General features: G+C 40.5%; 1 protein-coding gene across 5 annotated transcripts in view; it reads left to right on the forward strand.

Moving 5' to 3' along the window:
• Positions 1-26239, forward strand: part of HECW2 (HECT, C2 and WW domain containing E3 ubiquitin protein ligase 2) — a 256868-nt gene that overhangs the window by 156831 nt on the left and 73798 nt on the right. For all 5 annotated transcript variants that reach the window (XM_054044395.1, XM_054044394.1, XM_054044398.1 and 2 more), the window contains 7 exons: positions 9401-9501; positions 10764-12122; positions 13734-13829; positions 18606-18756; positions 19154-19257; positions 22223-22347; positions 24587-24772. In XM_054044395.1, the coding sequence (XP_053900370.1) occupies positions 9401-9501; positions 10764-12122; positions 13734-13829; positions 18606-18756; positions 19154-19257; positions 22223-22347; positions 24587-24772 (2122 nt within the window). The remainder of the gene's footprint in view (positions 1-9400; positions 9502-10763; positions 12123-13733; positions 13830-18605; positions 18757-19153; positions 19258-22222; positions 22348-24586; positions 24773-26239) is intronic.

Here is a 26239-nt window from a genome sequence, read left to right on the forward strand (position 1 = left end):
TTCTAAAATGTTGAAGGACATAGGGGCCAAAATTAGCTGAGTTCCCTAACTATAGATAAGTCTTCCTTTATTTAATAATTGTTAGTTTATCAAAATGTGTTTTGTATTTAAATTTTGTTCTTTTGTATCCAGCACATTTAAGTTAGTAATATTATTTTTAAAATGTATGCTTTTCTGTGCTTTTTAATTGAATTTGCATTTCCATCCATATATAACTTAACACAAATCAGAAGTAAAAATTAATCATCTAGTAAATAAGAAATGGCATCATTCACCATTTTCTAATCATAATAAAAATGTGAAAATTAAGAATCTGAATAAATGTAGGTTAAGCGATAATATTGCTTAACTGTGTGTGGATATAGTGTATCCTCCAGGTTAGCCCCCCACACACAGGAAAAAAAAGCACTGAATTTAGTGTAAAGACTATATTTAGTTGCAGATCAACATGTTGTAATGGTTACCAACACATGAGACTCAGCCTTTCTTTAGGAAAATAACTAAATTAGGATTCAAAACATGATTTAAAATTATTTAAATCAAGGTTTTTGCTTGCTGATTAAAATCAGTCCACCCAGGACCAAGGGCAGCACCATGCAGCATCTTGTGTAAGACTACCTGGTTCACGGCCGGATCCAGTGAGGCAAAAGGGCTGTGCCATGTGCCCTTGCCTCAAGCAGGGGTTTAGGGAGCATCTGTAAAGTTTAAGGAACCCTACTAAGTAATCCTCTCAAAAGAGTGAACCTTACAAATCTTACACTTATTTCAGTAGCACAGCAGCAGGTTCTCCCTCCAGGGTCTCTCTTCAGTGATATTCTGTTATCATAGGTGATAGAGGCCATTCTCTCTCCCTTTGTCCTACCGTTTAGGGGGTGGCAAGCTCCATAAATCAGGATACACTCGGTAGCTGGACTTCAAGATTAATTTCTCTCACTTTTCCCCCCTATAACTCTGACAAACTGGGAAGGAAAGATAAAGGCATGCTACAGATTCTGGCCACAGGAGTCACTCCTCCACAAGGGAAATTTCTAAGGCTTGATTTTCGTAGTAAAAGGAGGAAAAAGAGGTGCAGGGACTTTCTTCCCCTTCTAGCTCGCTGTAATGCAAATCTTCCCAGATTAAAGGCTCTGAAAGGGACAAGAAAGAGCCCAGAAAGTGCAGAGAAGTCTCCTCATATTCACTTACATGAGAGCTGTTTCAGTCTTTGGGCTACAGCCCTCAGAGGAAGAACCTCAGAGTCAGTTTTTGAGGAGCAATTTGAAACCATTCTCAGGAGTATTATGTGGACCGTATATTCTTCCAGAAATCCAATCCCCAGGCAAATCAGGTATTTGTTACTATTAAGTATCCTGATGGCACTACCAGGGAAATCCTCCTTTAATAATAATAATTAATAATATAATGTAAAAAATAATCGTAACCGAAGGCACTCTGGTAGATCAAAAGGAAATACAGACCTACTGTTGGTCTTGGCACTCTTTGATCCAGTTATGAGTTATAGGAGGTATGTCCATCTAGCTGAGCTGATTGAATACACAAAGTGGCATAAGAGACAGAGGAGATACTGCAGGACAACCCTCTGCGTTTTTTCAAGCAAGTATGACTACAGACTGATTCAGTTTGAAGTGGTTTCCCAAATAGAGAACATGAAATTTCAAGTGTTGGATCAATGCTGTCAGAAGAATGAATCTTAACCAGAGATACCCAGTGTGGCTTACATCTGAGATTAAAAGCATTCCAAACCAAGATTGACATCCCCTTCTTCCAACCAATTAAAATGTGAGCATATGAAGGCTGCAGTATTAATCTGCTTCAAAATTGATCTCCCAGGGAATAACAAGATTTACACTTCTTCTTTGTCTTCTTTCTAGTGCCCAAATTCCAAACAGGGAGTCTCAAGTGGAAATTCTTGAGTGGATTTTATCCAAAAGCCATAGTTCAGTTCAGGATGGAGACCTTACGTTCTACCAAAGCATCCATTTCCATCAATAATTGATCTGATGAACACCTATTTACATACTCTTATGCGACCCTCTCAGAGGAGAGATCAGTGTGACATGCAACAGACAAAGTTACCAACTATACCTCTTTATTCCTGGGCCTACCTGCCTTTTTAGGGGTGTTTTCCAAAATGCAAGTCAATGCTGTTTTTTTCTCAAGCAGACAGGGTTCCATATACACATAAGGTGTCCCATCCATCAGATTACTGTTCCTGAAAAGGCCCACAAAGCAGCCATTACGCAGTTCAGATTTTTTGGAACAACATGTTTTTTGGCAATATCACCAACATCCCAATGATGTCATGCAATCAATATTACTTCTGGGAGTAGTCATAGATATCCGCTTCCAGAGGCGTTTATTTCTATCAGAGATCAGGATTCAGAAGCCAGTGCTCAGAAGTCACAATGTCACCCATTCTGCAGTCACATCTATCATGGTTCTAATGTCTTGGATAAGAATGAAGGGCTCTAGCAATAACATTCTGTTGAAAGAGAGACTTCATGTGGATTATTTTCTCCATAAATTTCTAAATATCTTGAGTTTGTAGTACCCATCATTCCTGCTTTCCCTTGCCCCAGTGCCAAGGAGTACTTGGAAAGTCACAGCGTGTTGCAGTCAGAAAGGATTGGTGAAGAAAATCCATGCCAGCTTCAAGAACAGGGAACCTTATTGAGGGAACCATTTTATCCAAGGATAATGGAAGATGAGACCTCCAACAGAGCAATCAGGTTTTAAGAGTCCAGTCTTGACCAGCCAAGATGTACCGGTAGTGTCTTACAGCACTTCAGCAATGGCTTTTATCAACAAGGTGGTGCCAGATCTTCAATATGGCTGTGCGCTTCTAATCTCTGTTCCTGGGGCATATTTAAAAAAACAAGAAAAAAAAAAAGAAATCTGCTGTATACTCAAGCACCTCATATAAAGAGGAAATAAATATCAGTTAAGAAAGCAAAGGAAAAATACAGGAGAGTGGAGTCTATAGATCCAACGTCTTCAAGGGGAGAGACAGCCTTGAGTTGCCTGTCTGTCAATGGACCTATCTGCATCCGGAACCCAGCAAAGAAACTGAAGTGTTCTTCCAGATGAAGAAATTGATAGGCCATAGCTGCAATTGTTCACTTTCTTTCATGGCTCAAAAGCATGGCTGTTTTTTTGGGGTGGGGGAGGGGATGTCATAACATACTCCGGGACAACCACAAGAAGCAGAGTGAGTGGGGGCTGGCCCTACATTGTCAAGGGAAGTTCTGGGTCTCACATCCAATTCAAGTGGCAACCTCTACAAGAAGAATCTGCTGAAGGACAAAATTCTGCACCCAAGGCCAGAAAATTAAATCTAACTAAATACACAATACGCATAAAATAGGATATTCAGATATGTTTATAACACACTTCTCTTTTAGCCTTGATAAGGTATTTTACAAACAGGGCAGCTAAAGGGGCTGGTCTGTATGTATAGCATAGTGGTAAGTTATAGGCCTGGATGGATCGCGTCAATGCAAAGTGGCCGAAAGGACAAGTGCTCATTCATTCAGAGCCATGGAATCCTCCTGACCTGAAGATTCATACATACAACGTACAAATATAGATGTACAGTGGCTACCTGGTCATGTTTTTTTCACACCTTCACTAAGTTTTGCAAATTTAAAGTTTTGCAGACTTCCTCAGCCTCTCCCATTGGATGGAGGGGTCTGTATGATATGTTCACCCTGGAATATATTTAAAAAACAGTGAGAGCCCTCTCTCCTTATTCGTTCTTTGTTTTCCTTCCCTGGTTATACACTTCTTTTGGACATCCCACTATAATGGATCTGTGGACTTTCCCTATAAAGAAGAATAGGAAAATTTCTTACTTTATCCAAAAATTTCTTTTCTTCTAGCAGAAAAGTCCACAGATCCAACCCACCCAGCACAAGGATTATGGTTCTGAGGGAGGCTTCCTGTCTCACTCTCCTCCATTTTCTTTATGGGCACAATACCTATATTTCCTTGGGGTGGAATTTTTACTTGTGGGAACAGTGTATTTGGGGTGGATTTTCACGTTGCTCTGCAGCATGAAATGTTTTTGTATGATTTTTTTTTATTAACCTGTAAATTAAACTTTAAAGGACATAGCTCTACAAAGCAGCTTTGGAAGTATCTTGGACTGGCTAGCTGACTGGGTCTTCGGGAGTGTGGCCACTCCCAGCCTCACTGATTGACAAGTCTGGTTACTGAGCCCTAGAAGCTACAAGCAGGAATAAGACCCATTGTGCTGAATCTGTGGACTTTTGCCCTAGAAGAAAGGAAATTTTGGGCTAAGGTAAGATGAATTTCCCTATTTTCCCTAGATATTACAACCAAAATAAGAAATGGAGAAAGGCAAATTCAATTTGAAAATAATTTTAATTTTTAAGTCTCCCAAGGTGGTAGTTACACAGGTAAATTTTCTTTAAAAATGTTATACCATTAAAATGTCGATGGTGCCTTCTATTGAGTAATTTTGTTTTAAAAGGATCTGCCTATACACTTTATTATAATATCAAGAGTAGCCCAGGTTCATATATAAACTGACTTTCCTAAGAAGTGCTATGTTTAAAAAAAATGACGTTGCTTGTTTATTGTTTCTAAATGCTGATATTTATATTTGTTCTACTTCAATAGTTTTATTCAGATCTCAGTTTAAATAAAATGATACATCAGAATAAGAGGCTTATTCTAATAAATTTGCACACTACTCGACACTAGAAGAATATAATGACTCTGTGAGCGACTGTCAGAATATTGCTTAATGTGTTCATTTTCACGTGGATGCTCAGAATGTTCTTCTAGCTCTCTCTTTCATAGTAGTGCTTTGTGTGAAGTCTGGGGACTACCGTAGTGATTTCAGTGTGCTTATCCATATGCAGGGAGTTCTCCTCTTCTGAATGTTTTGCAAGCAAAAATTCTGGAAGACATTTTCAGTCTCTGTATTTCAGTTGTATATACATTATCTTAAATCATTCTGAGGAGGAAGGATTACATATAAAGTACACAGGGAGAAAATGGGTGGGTATTCAATTTGGTGACGTGTTAGCATTAGAACTACTTTAAAACAGTCTTGAAAAATTATTTTGACCTCTCATCCAGGACAAGTAATTACTGTTATTTTTATTGCAGTAGTGCCTAGGACAGGGGTGGGCAAACTACGGCCCGGGGGCTGCATCTGGCCCTCCAGATGTTTTAATCTGGCCCTCGAGCTCCCGCTGGGGAGCAGGGTCAGGGGCTGGCCCCACTCCGCACAGCTCCCGGAAGCAGCAGCATGTCCCCCCCCCTCCGGCTCCTATGTGGAGGGGCAGCCAGGGGGTTCCACACACTGTCCTTGCCCCAAGCTCTGCCCCTGCAGCTCCCATTGGCCAGGAACCGCGACCAATGGGAGCCGCAGGGCAGCGCCTGCGGACAGGGCAGCATACAGAGCCGCCTGGTCGCGCTTCCGCATAGAAGCTGGAGGGGGGGACATGCCGCCGCTTCTGGGAGCTGCTTGAGGTAAGCATCGCCAGGAGTCTGCACCCCTGATTCCCTCCCGTGCCCCCAACCCCATGCCCCAGCCCTGATCCCCCTCCCGCCTTCCAAACCCCTCTGTCCCAGCCCAGAGCACCCTCCTGCACCCCAACCCTTCATCCCCAGCCGCACCCTAAAGCCTGCACCCCCCGACGGAGCCCTCACCCCCCCCCCCATACACCCTCCTGTCCCAGTCTGGAGCTCCCTCCTGCACCCTGAACTTCTGATTTCTGGACCCTCCCCAGAGCCCGCATGCCCAGCCGGAGCCCACACCCCCTCCCGCACCCTAAACTCCAGTTTCATGAGCATTCATGGCCCACCATACAATTTCCATACCCAGATGTGGCCCTCGGGCCAAAAAGTTTGCCCACCCCTAGTCTAGGAGCACCAGTCGGTGATCAAGGGCCCATTGGCTAGGCGCTAGACAGATATACAGCCCTTTCCCCAGTGAGCTTGCAATCAAGGTTATGACAACGCAATGGGTATATGAAACAAACTGATTGGAAGAAAAGTATAGACAATATAACTGTAAAGTACACAAATTATGATAAAGTCAGAAGTAAACTAAAGTCAGTCTTTCTTTTTGGGCAGGTTAGTAAAATGTAATCTTTCATCATCCTGATGACTTCAAGGACAGGTGAAGATTTTGTGCCTGGGTTAGTTAAAATTAAAGCTTGAAAAAAATGGCATTAATCCAAATCCCAAAGGTTTAACTTTGTATAGTATAGACTTCTCTTCTTTTTATCCTATACTGATTTTTTTTTTACTGTGCTCGTCACTGTAGTATTCCAATAGCATGTTAAACTACGTGACTACACATTTGTCACGTGTTTTGTTCTCTCCCCCTCTCCCCAGAGGGAGAACCATGTGCAGCGGAGTTTCTTTTTTTATATAGTTAGTATCTATCTATCTATCTAGACACCAGTTGCTCTGTGTTTATATCAGAGAAGGCAAGATCAAATAAGTATTCCTCGCACTTGCAGGGGGAGGTGGTGTGAGGTTTGTGATAGTCCTTAGTGGGAGTTCATTCCACAGCCTTGGACTGCCCCTGGAGAAAGTTCTGTCTTTCAACAAGAATAAAGCGTGTCTGTGTGGGAGTGCAGTTGTGCCAAAGGACAAAGTTGTTGACTACAGTCTTTATCCCGGAGCTTTAGATGGTCTTTTAGGTATCCTTGGGCCCAGTCCTGGGATATCTTTGAAGGTAGGGACTAAGACCTTGAACTTGATTTGATATTCTTTGGGAAGCCAGTGTAGGTACTGGTTGAGAGGTTTGATATGTTCCCAGTAGCCATTGTGTTGCGGAGGAGATGTGCTGCAACGTTCTGCACCAGTTGGAGTTTCCTAAGTGCTGAGGGCTATACTGATTTCATTTTGTATTTTCTCTCACAAATACAGAATTGTGCAATCTGCTATCTAGATGCTTTCTACAAAGCTCCCTCCTTATTAGAACAGAAGAGTACAATGCAAACAAATTCTAATTAATCCACCTACTGCATTTTTTAGCACTGAATCATCTTCTGAATAAAAGTCCATTTTGAAAGTTTAGAACTGTAAGATTTGAATTATTTATTACTGAAGTTCCTTCTTCAAGCCTTGGCTAATTATGAGGAATGTAAATGTTGAATAAATACTATACAAGTTGAAGTCTGGAAGCTGCCATTCTCTAAATACCCTTAAGTTACATCTTATCTCCACATAGAATTAGCCTCAATTTCAGCTACTGGTGCAAATGCACTTGTGCAAACCTCTCATGTAGACAAGCAAAGCCACAATTTGCACCAGTGAAACTTCTTCTGATTTCACAGGAGGTATTATACTGCTATTCTAGAAGTGTATTTTGTCTCTAACTGGATAACTTGTGATCTAGCCACTGGTATCGAGTGGTGGAAGGGGCTAGACGTGTTTATTGAGAAGGTACTTGCTTCCCATGAGGGCTTTTTCCTGTTACGTGCTGGGGATGAAGTAATTTGGCCGTTTTCCAGTTTAAACATTTAAGGTCCCGATTCACTACTAAATTACTCTAGTAGATTACACCATCGTAAAACCAGAGGTACACAGTGATGAATCAGACTCTTATTTTGTAAATTTAATGTAATGCTGTTTAAAGAGATTCTTGCATTGATCATCCACTCAGATCTTATTTCCTACCAGATGTGCCAAATCAACTGAACAAACAGGATTTATTTTCACACAAAAAATACACGTACACTGTGGTTGCCCTGTTGAACAAAACTTGCTTTGGTCTGAGGAGCACAGTAGGAATACTGCGTTTTGTACACAGGAACCATAAATAAGCATTACTGGCTCAGGCTTTTTTCCCATGTCAGTGATGTTACTCTAGAGTCATAGGAATGTAATGGAATGTCTGAAGTTTGGAACTTGCCATTCTCAAGGTACATTGTGCTAATTTAGGCCTTGTCTGTATTTGAAATTAGTCCTGATTTCTGGCATTGTGTGGCAGCACCAATACTCTGCATATTTGTGTAGTTAAAGTGCCAACACATTTTGAATTTTGTGTAGCTGTTGTGGAAAATATGAAAAATAGCCAATGCTAGTGACACTTTTTTTTTTATTTGAATACCAAGCAGATGTTAATATGGCCTGTCCTAATGTAGGCCCTAAGGGTGTGATTCTCACGCCCCATTCTGGCCCGGTTATGTGGCGTAAAATGGCTGGAGTAGCATAAAGAAGCTCTAAAAGCTCTTTTTCCATCTGGAGGAGGATTATGCCAGCACAGGAGCTGTGAAAGATAGCCAAAAGGCTGTCTTCTGAGGATCCCCTCCTATGCCCTGGCCTGATTGAGGACAGGAGTGGCATGTCTGTAACAGGGCTGCAGCATGCAATGATGTGGAGATTTCAGTTGGTACTGTGACCCGTAGAATAGCCAGGAAAGGCTGCTGCAATTTAAGCCTTGTCTGCACAAGGTTTTTTTTTTTATATATATCCAAAGGTGTGAATTTAAACCACTATAGTTATACTGATATTAGCCCTACCCCCCCATGTGGAAACACTTACGCTGGTATAAAAGTGGCTTTTTTTTTTTTTTTTGGTTTAGTTTGTTGTTTGGGAAGGGGTTTAAGCTGAACCAGAAAAAGTCTCACTCATGTTGGAATAAGTATGTCCAAATGGAGGGTTACACCAGTATAACTATACTGGGAAAACTTCCTCATGTAAACAAGGCCTTAGACAAGGCCCCCACAGCTGTCTAAATTATGTTGGAGAGGACCCCGGGCTGTGAGTTCTATGCTGTTCAGAATCTCATCCTAAAACCCAATTCAGGAAGCACTTGTTTAAGTCCCATTGAAGTTACTAAGGCTTAAGCACATGTTTAAATTTAAGCGCATGCATAAGAGCTTTGCTGAATAGGAATAGATTTAAGCATATGCTTAAAGTTAAATGTATGCATAAGTGCTTTGTTGAATTGGAACCTAAAAATAAAAATTATAGTGTCTCTTGTTCAGGTAAATAATTAAAAATATTTTCTGTGCAGTGAAAACCACCAGAGGGCAGAATGATTTCAGAAATAAAAAGGTTCTGAAATCTTAAAGTGCACACATTTTTGTTGTTGTTTGTTTTTCAATTAAAAGAAGATTTGTGGGTGGATGAAAGTTGCCAGTGCACCATTTATATTTGGAATAAGGACAAAAGCATAGTTGATGGATATGCTATGTTGCTTTATCTGGTAATTAATTGTCTTTTAGGAAGTGTACAGTCTGCATGCTCTGTTACACAAACTAACGTGATGCTCACTTTTATGAATTCATGATTCTCTATTACCTTTTATTATGTCGCACCTCTCTGACAGGAACCTGTGATGTAAAACATTTGAAAAATAAAATAATAGTAAAAAGTCTAGAGAACAGTATTTTTTTCTTCTCTGCAGAGACCAGATTCTTAGCTATAACCTTGGCAGAAGGCTCCCAGCTGACCATGTAAGTGGGTATCTCCAATTCAGAGTCGAGATTACATCTTCCATTCATGAAGGTGAGATTTAAAACCTGTGCACACTAATGATTGGGTAGAGAAAATCATTATGTACTATGACTACCTGTTGTGTATAGTGCTCCTATTATAGAAAGCTTTGTGTGAAAGTGATGGACCAAATGTTTCAAAGATTATTATTAGTAGTACTACTAAATACTAATTTTATCCTACTTATTTTCTACTTTTATTATTACTGATATATTTGAATGTACTTGGCATACTGTATTTTCATTGTAGGGAGAGTAGTTGGCCTCATACATCCTTTTCAATTCCTAAAGTGTAAAAATGTCTCTGAGGATATGTCTACACAGGAACTAGACACCCATAGGTGGCTCGTGCCAGCTGACTCGGGCTTGTGGGGCGCAGGCTGTGGGGCTATTTCACTGCTGTGTAGGCTCAGGCTGGAGCCAGGCTTTAGGACCCTGAGAAGTGAAAGGGTCCCAGAGCTTGGGCTCCAGCCCAAGCCTGGAAGTCTACACAGCAACTAAACAGCCCACAGCCCGAGTCAGCTGGCACAGGTCAGCCAAGGGTGTCTAGCTGCTGTGTAGATATTCCCTGTAATTCTACTCCCTCCCTGGGTTACAGAGCCCAGGCTCCAGCCCCAGCTCAAACATCTCAACTGCTGGTTTTAGCCCTGTAGCACAAGCCCCACGAGCCTGAGTCAGTTGACCCGGATTCTGAGACTCGCTGCTGTGGGTCATTTTTGAAGTGTAGACATACCCTTATTGTCCATGGAACTTTAGATCCTCCTTTTCTAAAGAGGGGAAAAAACCTCTAAGTGAATATAAAACTGTTCTGTACAGAGTGTGATATTTGTACAGTTTGTGACTGCCCCATAAGGCAGTTAATGTCAGTCTCAGGTTCTGTGCAGATTCTGCTCTTAGGAACAAGAGCACAGACTTTAGAAAACAGGTTTTTACCTTGTTTTGTATAAGAGCCAATTTTGGCAATGTGCTGAATATATAAGAGCAGGATGGGAGTCCTTTATAATGATACTTCATGCATATTGTGTTTCCTTTATTGTATAAAATAGGTTAAACTTATATTGAGCAAATTCTATAAATGTTGATCCTGCATGAGTAGGAGTACAGATTTTTTTTTTTTTTTTTGGTGGGGTTTTTCTTCACTTCACTGTTTGTATGCAGCAAATGGGTATCTTAACAGAAGTGTGTTTTTATAGCATCATGTTGTGCAGAGATATTAGAATTAACTGAATGGATGTATTCATGTGTTTCATTCCCAGTCTTTGTGTTTCATTGCAGATGCTTCACCAGAAACAGTTGGTACTTTGCTAGGAGTGAACTCTGTGAATGAAGACTTAGGAAGCCCTTCTGATGATGAGGACATGCCAGCAGGGAACCATGACACACTTCCAATTTGTTTAAATGGCACAATCCTTGAGGAATCTGTTGGAAATGCAGTCCTTACACATTCTTTAAGGACTAGTACAACTCTGGAAATGGACCAGGAAGAGTTAACCTCTACTGCTGCAAGGTCATCACCTAACAGAGGTCGCCAGGACTCATTGAATGACTATTTGGATGCAATAGAACATAATAGTCATCCCAGACCTGGGACATCTGCCTGCAGTGAGCGTTCACTTGGGGCATCCCCAAAACTAAGGAGTAGTTTTCCTACTGACACGAGACTTAATGCTATGCTTCACATTGACTCAGATGAAGAGGAGCATGAGTTGCATAAAGATCTGGATTTTCAGTCTTCCTTGGAAGAAGATGGCGGTTTAGTAATGTTTAATGGTGCTACAAGGAGTGTTGAAGGAAATTTTTTAAGTTACTCATCATCAAATCAGATAATGCAAGGTCCTGCAGAGGATGGGAAAGCACCAGCCTTCGAAACTCCTTTGCAGCCCTCTGATAACCAGCAGGAGACTCTCCAAGGGCTTCCACCATCAGAGTTTGCAGGAGAAGAAGGTGAAGGCCAGCCAGATTCTCAGAATAATCTGTCGGTAGAATGGGCTGGCAGCGAATTGTGTGCCTGTCAGGTGGCAGAGCAGCCTACTAGCAGTGCAGACATGGGAGCTTCAGACTCTGCCGTTGGTAGTAGAAGAGGTATTAGTGAAACGGAATCCCTTGACCAAGGATCTGAACCTTCCCAGGTATCCTCAGAAACTGAGCACAGTGATCCTGCTCGTACCGAAAGTGTCAGTGAGGCCAGCACCAGGCCAGAAGGAGAGAGTGATGTGGAAGGGGCAGACAGTTCTTGCAATGAAAGTGTGACTACACGTCTCTCCTCAGTCGAAACTCGGTGTTCTTCTTTTGAAAGTGCCAGATTTTCTGAGACTCCTGCCTTTTCTTCTCAGGAAGAGGAAGAGGGAGCTTGTGCCACCCATGTGACCAGAAGTGAGCCTGCTGCAGAAACACAGGACTCTGTGTGCACTCCTGGCTCTTTACCTGCGGTGCGGTTACCCAGCAGTCAAGAGGAGGCTCGGCAGCTAGCTGAAGGAGGTGAATTACAGGATAGAGATGAATCAGAAGAAATTTGGCAGAGGAGGAGGAGTCTGCAGGCTGCCGCCGCAAGTAGCCAGTGTCCGGATGAAGAAACTGGAGGTACCCAAGCTGCTGGCGAGGAGGGAGCTACACAAGTTGAAGGAGCTAGTGGAGGTAATTACTATGGAGACAATAAATGGGACTGGTTTTTGAGTGAGAAGGCTTTTCTGCAGTCATTAGAAGAGCTGTTTAAAAATACTTAATTCATAAAAATTTCAAAATAGTTCTGTTCTTGGTGGGGTTTGAAATAGTCTGATTAAAAAAAAACCATTTTAATAGTATTTTAATCAATTTGTTATGGTTTTGAAAATCAGATTTAAAAAAATTGAAATGGAAAGTGTATCTTGGAAAAGAAATCAGATCATTTTACTGTGTTGGCTAATCAAAATTATTAATGGGGGGAAAAACAAATCAGAAAACTAATACATAAGAAATTGAGCTCCTGGCACTTTTATTGTTTTGGGGAAAGGGGAAAACAAATCTTTATGTATCATAAAGTGCAAAGAGAACAAAAGCTCTATTTTTTAAAGAATTATTTATCAGATTTGAAGCTGATTTCCCCTTTTATTTACAAATTCTGACCTGCTCAAGCATGTCTCTCCATGGGAAAAGATTTCATACATTCATTCTATTTACAACAATTACTTGTAAAGCTAATTCAGGATTTAAAAATTGTGTGTCATACCTAACTTCAGTGTAGGTAGTAATATATTATAATAAATAACTTGTCCCTAGTTACAATTTTTACCATGTATTCATTCACTTCCTTTTTCTGGTGATGAAGTGGGGACTCTTGGGAGTTCCTTGGTAGCACTTCACCACCATATTTGCGGAGGCCTGGAATGACCGCCAGCCTCTGATGGAGTTGATCACATGCTGGATACTGCTACAGTAAGTCATCCCTGCCAGGGAAGGCTTATCGCAAGTACATCAAATACTTCTGAAGAGCAACATTTCTGAATGTACCAAATTGCACCAAAATATCCCTGGGAACGATATTCTCAGACTCTCTCAGAATCCTCACACGCCACCTACATAGAGAGTTAAATCCCAGCCCCATTATAGTCAATGGAAGTTTTGTCATTGATTCCAGTAGTGCCAGGATTTCACCCAGAGTGTACAAGTTGTGTATACTTTCAGTGTGGTTGGTATATTTTTCAGCCACAATGTGTAAAACTTTCCAGTGAAGTGCACTTAGTGATATAAGATAGCTTGACAAATGATGTTGTCTATCCCCTTTAGTTAGGAGTATGAACTTTTATTTAAGGGAACAAATCAATAAGTAGAATCGATCATTCCTTCTCACTGAGCAGCCCTCACCCCTTGCTTACACAACTAAAGGAAATTATTTTAGTGGGCGATCTTGTTAAAGTATTGTCAATAGACCTCTGTTGTCCTATTATCCAGCCACTAAGTGCCAAATTCCCTTGTGGTGTAAATTTGCGTAATTCTACTGAAATCAGTGGAGTTGCAGCCATGGACCCCAATATAGAATCTGGCCGTAAGATCTTAAAGCAGCAGTTACTGTATTTGAACTGGGTTTCCCCGATGGTCTCATGTGGTCTGTGTGCTGTCTGAGGAGCCAGATGTGAGTTGGTGCCCCTTCTGAGACTTGAAATTACAGACAGAATCCATATTCACTGTGCTGTTCAATTCAGAGGCCAGTCAACAGCTTCTTAGCACTGAATGAAAAAATAACTGAATGTCTTCTCTGTTTAATTCTAGGTTCCCAAGCCAATGGCCATCAGAATTTGAGGTCACTACCGTCAGTACGTCAGGATGCTAGCCGATATCAGAGAGTGGATGAGGCTCTGCCACCAAGTGAGATTCTGTTTTACTTTAATCCAAGCGTTCAGGATATAAGCTACTCTAGGAGTAATGTGGCCCTGTAATTCAACGAGAACTAAGATCAGCAGAGGAGTTCTGCGTGGGGAACAAGGCTATGAAATCTTTTGTAAGAGAGACTGTGTTTGGTTTAGGAAGTACCACAATGTGCTATGCTGATTAAACCTCTTGTGGTGGTCCACTAAATGAAATTGGTAGAGATCTACGGGGGAAAGAAACTGCCTTTTCAACTTGTGATCCAGATGAGTAGCGATGTGGGGTGATGTGCTGTGGTGGGGGCTAGGAAGCAAAGATATCCAAGGACTCTGGAAGCTGCGGGGTACTTCAAAGCTGGTGGAGATTTCCACTGAAATAACGTAACTCTGTGACACACAGTGCTAACTGGAGTTCCAGGATCAACTGGAAAGCTAGCACCTGAAGCGTTAGCCTTCCTGCTTTCAGCTGCTGTGTCCTGGGATATATTTATTATGTACCATGCATGAGCTACAGTAGGTGTAGGGTGCTAATGTTCTCTTTGGCTGACCTGGGACTTTGTCATTGTTGATGGATCCAGAGAGTGATCATTAGTGGAATGGTGATACAATTAGGTGTAAAAAGAAATTAAGACATTTTTGTTATTTTAATTGTTTTTGTTTTGTGGAGGAAATGAAGACACTCTGGACATAAAGTAAACCTAGATGTTAACCTAACTATTGGATGCCTCTAAATTGGCTTAGAAATAGTCACTCAGTATTGTATATGTGGCTAGCATGTTGCTTTCAATTACTTGACTAATGCACATGAATAACCCTGGCCCAGTTATAACCCAGTCAGTATTAAATATTTGAAGGGGAAGGATTATAGCATCTACCTGTACACTGCTAGTGAGGAAACATTGTTTACCCCAGCTTCTCCCCCCCCCCAGAAAATATGGAGGCCAGTTACGAACATCCCCTTCATAGACAATCACTAACCTATACCAGCCCTGACTTCTTATTCTTTGTTTCACAAGGGGTGGGGAGAGTAGGCAGGTGGTTTTGAAGACTGATGTCAAACAGCAGAAAAGAAACGCCCTTTGACTTTAATGGGATCAGGATTTTGCCCATTGAATTTAATAAAAAGTAGGATATTCATCTTGCCATGTGGAATAGGATTGTGTTGGCATAGTAATGAGACCTAGGAGGAGTGCTGAATGAAGCCCATTATCCTCTTGCTCCAGTTTGATTCTATTACAGCAAATGGTCATGATAGTGTTGTCATTCAAAAATCCCCAACTACCAGGTCATCCAAAGAGAATGTTAGCACCCTACATCTTACTTTAAAATTTCTCATAACACAGTATTTCTTTTCAGAGTCCTGCCTGGGGGAGATAGGTACTTTTGGCATTTTCATCACTTTTCTGACTGACAGGATACAGAACATTTACAGGAAATATTTAGATGAGATCAGGTCAAGATATAATAAATTAGAAACATTTGAGAGGTGCCTTTTATACTGTAGTGATGTATATAGAAACTACTTATTTTTCTCATAAGCTGTGTCTGCTATAATTGTTGCCTTTAAAAATATCTCATAATATTTACATTTTGTGTTGCAATATAATATTCCAACACTGTCATTTACTATGAGGGTGTGTGTGTGTTTGTACCCAGTACTGAGCCTTGATATTCCCCCCCCACACACACACACCATACTTGTATAAATATTTAGAAAGGGAAAAAAATCAAGGCACATGCAAGGGTTTATACAGATCATCCATCTACTACTATGAATAAAACTTAAACCAGAAAAAAATACTGAACACCCTCTGGATTCAGTTTTTCTGTCTGAAAATGTGCTTGAATGTTACATTATTGTGACGTTATCTGGGGCAAACACTCACTGTAATGGAACATGCTTATTCAGTCAAAGGTTGTGGGCAGCATACCACAGTCTCAAGGTGCTTTGGAATACGTTCTAGGTTTGTTACATCAGGCTGCGACAGAGGAAAAGATAGTTATTCCAGTTGCCATATAGTTATGTTCAAAAATTAGAAAAAATATATTATTTATGCAATATACATATACCATATGCTGATTTTACAAATTACTCATTATGTTAATAGGGAAAGCAAAAAACAGATAACCTGGTACTATAAAAACTTGATTAACTGCATAGAAATTATGCAAATTCACTGTACCTTCAAGCTTTTGTTTTAAAAATATATTTTTGTAAACACATTTGCATCCAGTTTAATTGATTGAAGGTGGCAGTAATCTAAGTAGTTGCCTCAGTAATGGCATTGAGGTCTCAATAATAATAATAATATATGGAGATATCCTATCTCCTAGAACTGGAAGGGACCCTGAAAGGTCATCAAGTCTTTACTAGCAGGACCAAGTCCTGATTTTGCCCCAGATCCCTAATTGGCCCCCTCAAGAATTGAACTCACAACCCTGGGTTTAGCAGGCTAATGCTCAAACTACTGAGCTATCCCTCTGCAATGCATTGCAGCACTTAAGCCAGTGCTTAACTTGAAGAAAATGGGACAAGTTACATGCTCAAAGTCAAGCATGTGCACAAATGCTTTGCTGGATTGGGACCTTATTGCACCACTCTGTTCAGCTGCAGACTTGATTTGAAGAGAGGAGTGGAGAATATGTGCTAAGTAGAGGCAAATTTCCCTCTAGAAAGGCCTTTTTCACCAGAATATAAAATCTCTATATACTCTGAAATTGGCAGTCCTCTTGGAAAGCCAAGTAAGAGGTTACAGCACTCCGAAAAATTTAGTTTTACCAGGCTTAATTACTTTTGGTCAATTGGCTGTGCCTATGCTGAGAGGTAAACGAGCTTCTATGTAAGTAATCAAGGTTGTCTCCTACCATTTATTTGTTGCTTTCCCTAGGAATGGGCCTGGTTGTTTTCCACAGTCTGTGGTTAGTACTCTGTTGTGTGTGTGAATGTGGTTTTTCATTTATCATAGTAATACATTGCAGCACTGGAAGAGCATTTAATATAATCTTTCCTCTCTAAAGAGTAATTTATCACAGTGAAATACACATTATGTATCATTAACTAATATGCCTTACTGTTATTGACAGCTGAAAAAACCGACCACTAGGTACCAAAATCAAAACAACTAGTTAAGATTTACAAAGGTCACCTCTGTTCTATAAAGGTGCAATTCAGAGGGCCAGCAGGGGCCTAACACCACTGAAGTTCTGCTTAAGTCTATAAATTCAGGCTTAAATGGAGGTCAGTTGGTGCATGGAACTTGAGCCGGCCTTCTGGCCTGCCCTAAACTTCATCTGCAGTATGCCGTGATACAGTCATTGAAGTGAGTGAACCCAAAGATCTTGAATTGTTTAATTTGGGATTCACGCTCTGTAATGTTTTGGGGTACAAACCCACTGAGGGGTTGTGTCACTGTCTGCCTGTAACCCGAAGTGCCTTAAATGTTCTGCTGCTGTGGCTCACATCCTGGGCACCAGCAGACAAGCATGCAGTTCCCTTGTGTCTGGGTGCTGTGCAGCCTCGGCCCAGTAGCCTGCCTACAACACAGCCTGTGCTCCACCTTGGTCTCCACAAGCCGTGGTTACTACTTTCATACACTCCAGTCCTGAATTTCCCAAAACCGTCTGGCTGCTTGGAAGCATCTAGCCCTCCTCTGGAACACTTAAGGAAGCAGTAAGGTTTATTGGTTCTTTTTAAAAAGACAAAAGAACAGCTTGTTACTTTAATCAGAGTTAACCATCACTTCAGTTCAAACACAGCACTCGGTTCATGTAGATTAAAAGTAAAACAAATTTATGCACAGAAGAGCACCGGTTAATTGATATCAAGTAAAAAATAAAGGTTACAAGCAAATAAAAGTGAAAACACTTATCTAGCAAGATACAATCTTTGTTCAAGAACGTCTTTCTCTCACCCACAGTCTTCTTTCCAAATTTTTACCGACTGGCATGGCTAGGACCCATCACAGAGATCAAATCACTTGGTTTCTTTGTCGCCTTAAGGTGAAGGATAATTTAGGGGTTTGCTCCCCCTTTCATATAGTCCAGTGAACCTCTGAAATGTATTCTTCTGAAGGCTACCCCCAAATAAAGTTAATTAGTTCATGCTGAGTAAAGGAGTCATGGGTTCTGGAGGATAAGGCTCCATGCTGGTTCCTCCTCTGCTGGTGATTGCTAAAGTGCAAATTATCTCCACCCACGATACAAATAAATAGCCCACTGAATTTGGCCACACCTGGTTTGAGGTGTCACCCTCTTTCCGTTTTTCTGGACAAAACCTGTTAATCCACTCCACCTGGCATGTCTGGTTTAAACACCTATTAGTCACAGACTTTAAAGCATAGTATCAATGAGTATCCATAATTTCACATACAGCATTGTCACATATATTTTACAATGATATTATTGACCAGAGTGGTGGTAGTTTTCAAATGATAGCTCACAAGGCATATCATTGCACTAGTGCATAGGGTGTGAACACACAGATTCGGCTTAGGATCATACACCCCCTAATCAGTGGAGTATCAGTACATATTGGATAATCCATATTAAATGTGAATTCTGTAAAAACTCACTACAGTGGCAGGTTGATTTGCAGAATAACATCTGAGAAAAGCCTGGGGTTTTAGCTATGAGTCATGTAGACAGAGGGCAATCAAAAAGTGCTGGATCGAAGGAATCTTCAAGAAGAGAAATAGAAACTCAGGACAACAGGTTTAGTTTAAAAAGTAGCAAAATTTAAAGAAAAAATCATACCTTATAACGATTTATTGCTGTTCAGACTGGGAGGCCCGAATCGACAGCCATGGGAGGATATTCTATGTGGATCATGTAAACAGAACAACAACATGGCAGCGACCCACAGCTCCTCCAGCCCCACAGATCCTCCAGAGGTCAAATTCTATACAGCAAATGGAGCAGCTGAATCGCCGGTGAGAATTGTTGTCAGTGATTAAGTTTATAGTACCAAAAGCGTGCTTGGCATTTTACAACCCAGTATGAGGACTAGGTCCCAGCTGCTACCATAAGTAGCTCTGTGCCGTCTTTTGTGAACCAGTGGGTCTTAAGTGTGGTTCTTCTGAATGTCCCCCTGAATCTGGATGCAGGCTACTAGCATCTATGTTCCATTAATGTTCAATGGCCAAAAACAATGGGTAAGGAACCACAAAAAGCAGGCCATAGAAGGCTGTGAATAATCAGACATCTGTGGATTTTAGGCTACACAGATGAAAAAAGCAATTAAAACAGCTTCAGTAGTTGGGGTTTCCTAGTGCCAGATGTAGGGATATTCACCCTATAGCGTATGTAAATCCAGTCTTGTAATTCTAGATATCAGAGTATTCGTCGAACGATGACTAATGAGAGGCCTGAAGAGCACCCACATGCCATTGATGGAGCTGGAGAGGATACTGACTTCCATCATTCTAATGCAGGTAAAAATAAAATTGATGTTGATCAATGGAGAGTTCAGCTCATCAGCCATTTAGCGAGAGCGAGACAAGGAGAACCCTACTTTCTGTCTGCATAGAGCCATCCGTTTGCAGTCATTTACTGTCCTGTTTCTACCTGATATGGCTCAGCTTATTAGCACTTATTCAATCAGCATGTTGAAGAATTGTGTGTGTGTTTCAGCTTCTTTACTCTCTCACGTTAGGAAGCTATGTAAATGGTTAATGTAGGCCATTTGTATAAAAATGTTCTGCAGCTGCCAACTTTTTAGTTATTATGGTTATTAATGGTGGCATATAGTGAACACCAGGCTAGTCTGTAGCAATTCCTTTCACTCTGTTAATATGAATTTCCCCTTCTTCTCTTGACTTTCTGAGCTCATTATCAATGTTGCTTCTGTTGCTAATATAAGGGAAGATGAGCTTAGATGGCAGTTTGAATGAATTAAACCAGCAGAATTATATAATTATATACTCAGGAAGTAACCTGAGTCCTCCATTTTGTCAGGCAATTTTAAGTTAGAAATTCAGTGAGATTTTTCCTTAATGAAGGCTTTTCCATTGTTAAAGTTAACCCCTTGAAGCCAACAATCAGGGTCTCTCTCAGTGCCATAATTTCATTGTTGGCAGTGGGGGAAGGGGATGTCAGGGACTGCTGGAGGTGCCAAGAAGTTAATTAGATGTTACACTACTGACTTTCACAAAAGAAGTGATGAGAATGTCATCTGAGAACAAGGCAACATCCCCATGATCGACACACAGTGGGAGGGATTGAGGGAAGTACTGCATGAGCAGTAGTTGTAAGTATCTTTCGTGACAGATTTATGTTACCAATCTGCCTGGGGCTTGACGTGATCAGGCTGAGGCCGCAGGATCTTTAGGAGAGGAGATGAAAGAGCACACCAAGTGACTAAGTTTAAGGCTTTATTAACCAAATAACAGCAGTGAGTGCTAGGCGTGCCCCACGTCACTCAGAGGGAGGAAGAAAGCGTTAGTGCCCGAGCCCTGATGCACTTTCATACTTACTCACGCACAATCCAAGTCTGGCCAAGCCTGGGTGTAACATAAGAAGAAGAGGGGAAAGGGTAGACGAGAGTTCTGCCCTGTGCAGAGGTCATCTAGGGTCCGTTGTAAATCTCCGACTTACGTCAGCTCTTGGGAGGGTGTTAAGCCCTGGATTCTTCCGGGGACATTTTCGTCCAGGGACCCTTGTCCACCGTGCTCTCAGTACCAGTCCGAACCTGCCTTCCGCGGCTCCCTTAGTTTCCCCGAAACACACCGGTCTCAGGGTCGAGAGACTATTTTTTAACTTACTGACCTTCGCAGTTTTACAAGTTTTGCACCCCTTCAGTTTTGTTTGGCTCAGTTCTCCTTTCTTATGGCTGGCCGGGGTTGAGACCCAGGCTTCTGGCCGTTAGCAGCAGAGAGCTTGTTTGTGTGCGCTGGCCTTGGGCTGCAGTTTCGTTCCTTATCTTCAGGCCTTGCAGGATCCTTGAGTTAACCCATTCCTTTCTCCCTTCCTCCCCCTTCGGCCTCTTGTAACCTGCAAAGGAATCTTCCACTCCACATTCACACCTTCAACCCTTCCCAAGATATTTTCCAATACATATAAAAGCATTAGCAAGATACAACGCTGGTGCTTACTCAGGGGACCCCATGTGGGGCATTTTAGTGTGACACTTTCTCTCCTCTTATTCATCTCTCTTCTCTTCCATTTTTCAGAACTTCTTCAATGCTTGAAATATTTTTCTCCATATTTGTTTCAAATATTACCTTTGTTTCCCACTCTCCCCTCCTTTATTATGTTCCCTATCTTTCTCCATTTGTGTTCATCATTTCCTTCTTTCTTTTGTCTCTCTCCCATCACTCCCCCGATTTGAAGTCCCTGTTCTTCCCTCAACTTTTATTCCCACTTAATACCTGTCCTTTCCCCTCTCCTGGTCTCCTCTATTAAGTTATATATTCTAGTTTCTTAAAGTATAGTGTTCTTCCTAATGGAGCTCATTTGTTATCTACGGATGGCTGGACTTCCCAGAATTAGTGAGGAAGGATGACCCTGTGCATATTGTCACACACACAAAAGAAGGGGCTTGTGAAGGATGGAAGATGTCATGATTTTTAGTGGACCTGGGTACGATCATTGTGATCCCAATCTACGTTTACAACCTCCCATCTACTTTAAAATCTGCATCCAAATCTCCTGATTCTTTTAAAAAAGCCTTACTAGTTGCCCTTTCTAGTTGAAAGAATATAACACATGATACCCATGGTTCCTCTCCAGTTCCTGATATTTGTGAGAAATCTATACACGAAAGCAGCTGCTAAGGGGACACCCAAATGTTTATCATATCCATCTGGAAACATGGAACTGAAATCGATTTCCTTACCAAACCTTTTCTTTCCTCCATTGTATGAGCATTTTGTTAAATGCTGTACAACTGATCAGTGCTTCATTGCTGGCTGTCTTGTAATAGGAGAAGTGAAACATATAACAAATTACATTGATTTTATATGTACTGTACGTATTCACGTTGGTTGGCATTAAAAAAACTCAGTATTTGTCTGCAGTTACAGCACAATGGTATCTGACATACCACTGTTACCTTTTTTTCCGTTTGTAGGAATATGGCTCTAGTATCCCAAGTACCATTGTGTGGTGACTGTGGGTAAATATTGATTTGTAAGAGTGGCACTTATGTATTTCTTACATCAGAAACAATTAAAAAGTATAACTACACCGTTACCCTGGAAACGTCATATCTTCAGCGAACATGCATTGATAAATTAGGATTATTTGAGGTACACTTACGTAGAGAACGTTTTAAGAACCTGAGAGAAATGTCCATCCAGGAATTATCATGAGTGTATAATGCAAATCAATGTAGTTGTTTGCAGTGAGGTTTTGTTAAACGTTATTACTGGAAATCTTTGTCACTCACTTTGTTGTTAGATTTTCGAAGGGAGAATGTGCTGCCTCAGTCTACCTCCAGATCCAGGCTTACTTTATTGCTACAGTCTCCTCCGGTGAAATTCCTTATCAGTCCAGAGTTCTTTACAGTGCTGCATTCTAACCCTGTGAGTATAGTGTATACTGACATGCAATTTCATAAATATACATTGATAAATATGGGCACATCTGTGGTCTCTGTATTTTTCTTGCATAGAAAAATCATACTCAATATTTTGAGACTAAGATATGAAAAAGGAAACTATGTGATGAGCTACTCAATATGAGGGATTTATTACTTTACTATTCAAATTGTGCATATCCACGAAAACACTATGGAAAATTTGCAGTACGTACCAGCTGTTAACATAAGGCTCAAGTCAAGGTTTCCGATTTCATCTGTGCTGAGGAACTGCAGCGTTTATATGTTATGGGCCTGATTCACCACTGCATTACATTAGATGTCCAGAAAACTAGAGTGATGCAATGGGGAATCTTTTTTGGGGAGGGTGGCAAGGGGGGCATTTTATTTATTTATTTACAGTGGTAACTGTTAAAGAACCAATATTTACCCATTTACCACCATGTTATTTGAGATACTTCAGTTATTGTCTACTTTACACACAGTGAATCTCTGCATTATCAGATAACACTCTTGTAATGGTGGTAAATACTGACTTTGTAATGGCTACTACTGTATACAGCATTGTAAGTGTACATGGCATTATATAATAGAGGAAAGGTGCCAAACAAATGAATCTCTGCCCTGAACAGCGTACAATCTACAGACATGACTGGAGACAGTATACACTGGTAAGTATATTCCGGCAGATATAGCAAATCCCACTGCTTTAGTGCATTCTTTTGGAGCTGGGTTTGATATAAAAACTGCCCCTGGAGTATTACAGTGTCTTCAGTTTTTACTTTTTGCTTATCTATTTGCCCAGTCTTACTGTTGCAAAACATAACTAATTTGCTTCTTGCAACAGGTGATCCACCTATAAAGGATGAAATACACCCCTGAAGATGGCCAGTTGTGTACACTACTCAAGTTACAAAATCCTATTTTGAGGATTTAAGTAGAGCATATTCATACTCACCTATTTTATATGAAAGTACATTAGAAATCATTGAATAAAAGAGGTCTCTTGTGTTGTTTCCCCCCCATATCTGATTAAAAATTTTCCCTATTTATTCTCCAATGGTCTCTTTCCTAAATAGTTTTTCTGTTCATTATTTTTTCCATGCACATTATAAATAGAAATAATGTAATGAATACTTCACTGTCTGCAAGTACTCCTGTTAATAATTCAGCGGCTTTAAAACTACTGGGCAGTGTTAGTTTTAATTGGATGGTATGTGTATTGTTCCAATCAGTTGCATGGAATCTAGCCTGCACAGCTGCATCTTTAATTCATAAGGCAGAGGTCCATTTTGTTTGATGAAAAAAAGGCATGTATATTTCTGTGACTTTCATTCGTTTTGTTTATGTAGAGCTACAATCAAACATGCAAGTATCCTTTTAGAATCCAAGTAGGTTGAAACAATGTTAATGTAAATCCCTGGTGACTTTCCATAAAAAATATAGCGCCAAACTCTAATACACTTTCAGTTTTGTTGCCAGGTACTATGGCAAGAGAAGAGACATTATTTTATATACATTACCCTTAAGAGAATTCTTAGGGAGGGCATTGTGAAGTCTCTGCAATTTACACCAATTTTATTGCTAGAAGAAGCAGTCATAACAACACCAACATCAGTGAAGTGGAATGCTGGAAAATACAGCTTGCACCTCATTGGGTGAATAATAGAGTCAGGCAATGAAGACTTCATGGCTTTTCTTCTGCTGTTATTGTTCAGCTGGAAACAGTTTCCTTCAAAGTTTATTAGAGCTGCAGGCCATAAATTTACATTAGGAAGGCTGCCTTTCCAGGGAAAAAGAGCTACATACTTTGTTTGATTAAAATCTAGATACTTTGGAAAATGAATAAAACATTTATGATCAAATATATTGTGAAGTGTTTATTTCATAACTGCTTCCCACTCTGTTATTCTTTCTTTAATGTCCATTCTTCCATATTGCTGACTATTTATCTAATGGTCAGGGCCCCAGTTCAGTAAATCACTAAAGCACATGCTTAACTTTAAACACATGAGCAGTCCTGTTGACTTCAGTGGGACTGCTCCTGGGCAAGCACCAGTGCCCATTGAACTGAGGCTTAAGTTCTTTGCTGGTTTGGGGTTCAAGTTATTATCCACTCATTGGAACATAGGTCACTCATCCAACTGTTGGACTGATGATCTGTCTACATAGACGTTTAACTTCTAATGTCCTTTCCTGAAATTATTTTATTATGAATTTTTCAGAGTGCCTACCGCATGTTTACAAACAACACGTGTTTGAAGCACATGATCACCAAAGTCCGGCGGGACACCCACCATTTTGAGCGTTACCAGCATAATCGAGATTTGGTGGGCTTCCTCAATATGTTTGCTAACAAACAGCTGGAGCTGCCGAGAGGTTGGGAAATGAAGCATGACCATCAGGGCAAGGTACCTGGAACACATATGTAACGCTGGTTGGATTTTGTCTTTGTAATGATGGGATTGAAGCATCTGCTCTTAAAAGGAGCAGAGATGCAGATGATTCTCTGTATTACTCTGGCTGTTTTTTTCCTTCCTCTCCCCTGCACAAAGTAGTACATCCAGTCTGTGCTGAGGGAGCATTGTTGGGAAGAGAGACTGAGTAACATTAACCATTATGGAAAAACATTTAGTAGAGAATTATAACTTTTCTACATCATTCACTATTAGATTCCCATACTGTAGTTTAAAACTTCTATATAATGGAATTTATCTTTATCCCTTATTAGTTTTTCTTTCTGAATAGCTTCTGGTGTTCCCAGCTGGTCCCCCATCCAAGTACCAAATAGACTGATTATTGATCAGCTTTGGAGATGAGATGAGATTGGATGCATTCAAACCAGCTTGGCCTTTGGGAATATCTCATAAAGTTGGGTTCTGTGTGATTCAATGCTGGCCATAAATACTGCAAGAAATTAATTGTTTGGTATGGTTGCATTGCAAAGCCTCCTAGATTTAAGGTTCTAATTTGGCCACTTTAAAAGAATTAGGACCTTTTAACTCATCCTTTGAATTAGAAATGTTCATTGTCAGAAAAGTTATGATATTTATTTCAACAGAAAGAGTTTAAATTTGCTCTGTGGTTCCTACATTAATTTTCCTTTTTTTTAAGTTGGTGTGATATTGGATCTGCTTCTTTCCTTGGGAAAATGATATTATTGAATACTGTCGAGGAGAGAGCAATTAGTTACTTTTTGTATGACCATGACATTTAGAATTTTATATTCAATAGACTAAGTAAACTAAAAGTAAGTTGAAGCTTGTAAAAAGTAAGTTGGGAATTTTCAGTGGCCTTACAAGGTAATAGTGCTACCTAGAGTGGCATTTTCCCCTTTGCATAGATAAAGGAAAGAATAAAAGTATGCTAGAATTAACATGTGAGGGAGTGATAGTGATATCTATTTGGGTAAGAAATAAATGGTAATTAGGACTATAGAGAAACAAGGTGGAGGAGGTGATATCTTTTGTTGGACCACCTTCTGTTGGTCAGAGAGACAAACTTTCAAGCTTACAGAGCTCTTCTTCAAGCCTGCAAAATGTACTCAAAAAGTCACAACTAAATGTGAGGTGGAACAGATTGTTTAGCATAAGTAGTTCACATATTTCAAGGGACCTTTCAAGGCGAAATGACCAGTTAACACCTCTCCAGTCGTCGGGGGGAGGGGAAAATCTGGAAGGGAGAGGGTTTAGTGGGTTATCAATTGTTGTAAGAAGCCATAAATCCAGTGTGTCTATTCAAGCCATGATTTTTATTGTCTAGCAAAGTTATGAATGTAAGCACAAGTAATATGGTGTTTTTGTCTTTTATCATTGTGTGAGTTCATTTCAGGAGCATAGTGATTGTCTGCTTTCACCTGCATAGTTGTTGTTGGGATA

Source organism: Malaclemys terrapin, chromosome 11, assembly GCF_027887155.1.
Source record: "Malaclemys terrapin pileata isolate rMalTer1 chromosome 11, rMalTer1.hap1, whole genome shotgun sequence".
Classification (NCBI taxonomy): domain Eukaryota; kingdom Metazoa; phylum Chordata; order Testudines; family Emydidae; genus Malaclemys; species Malaclemys terrapin.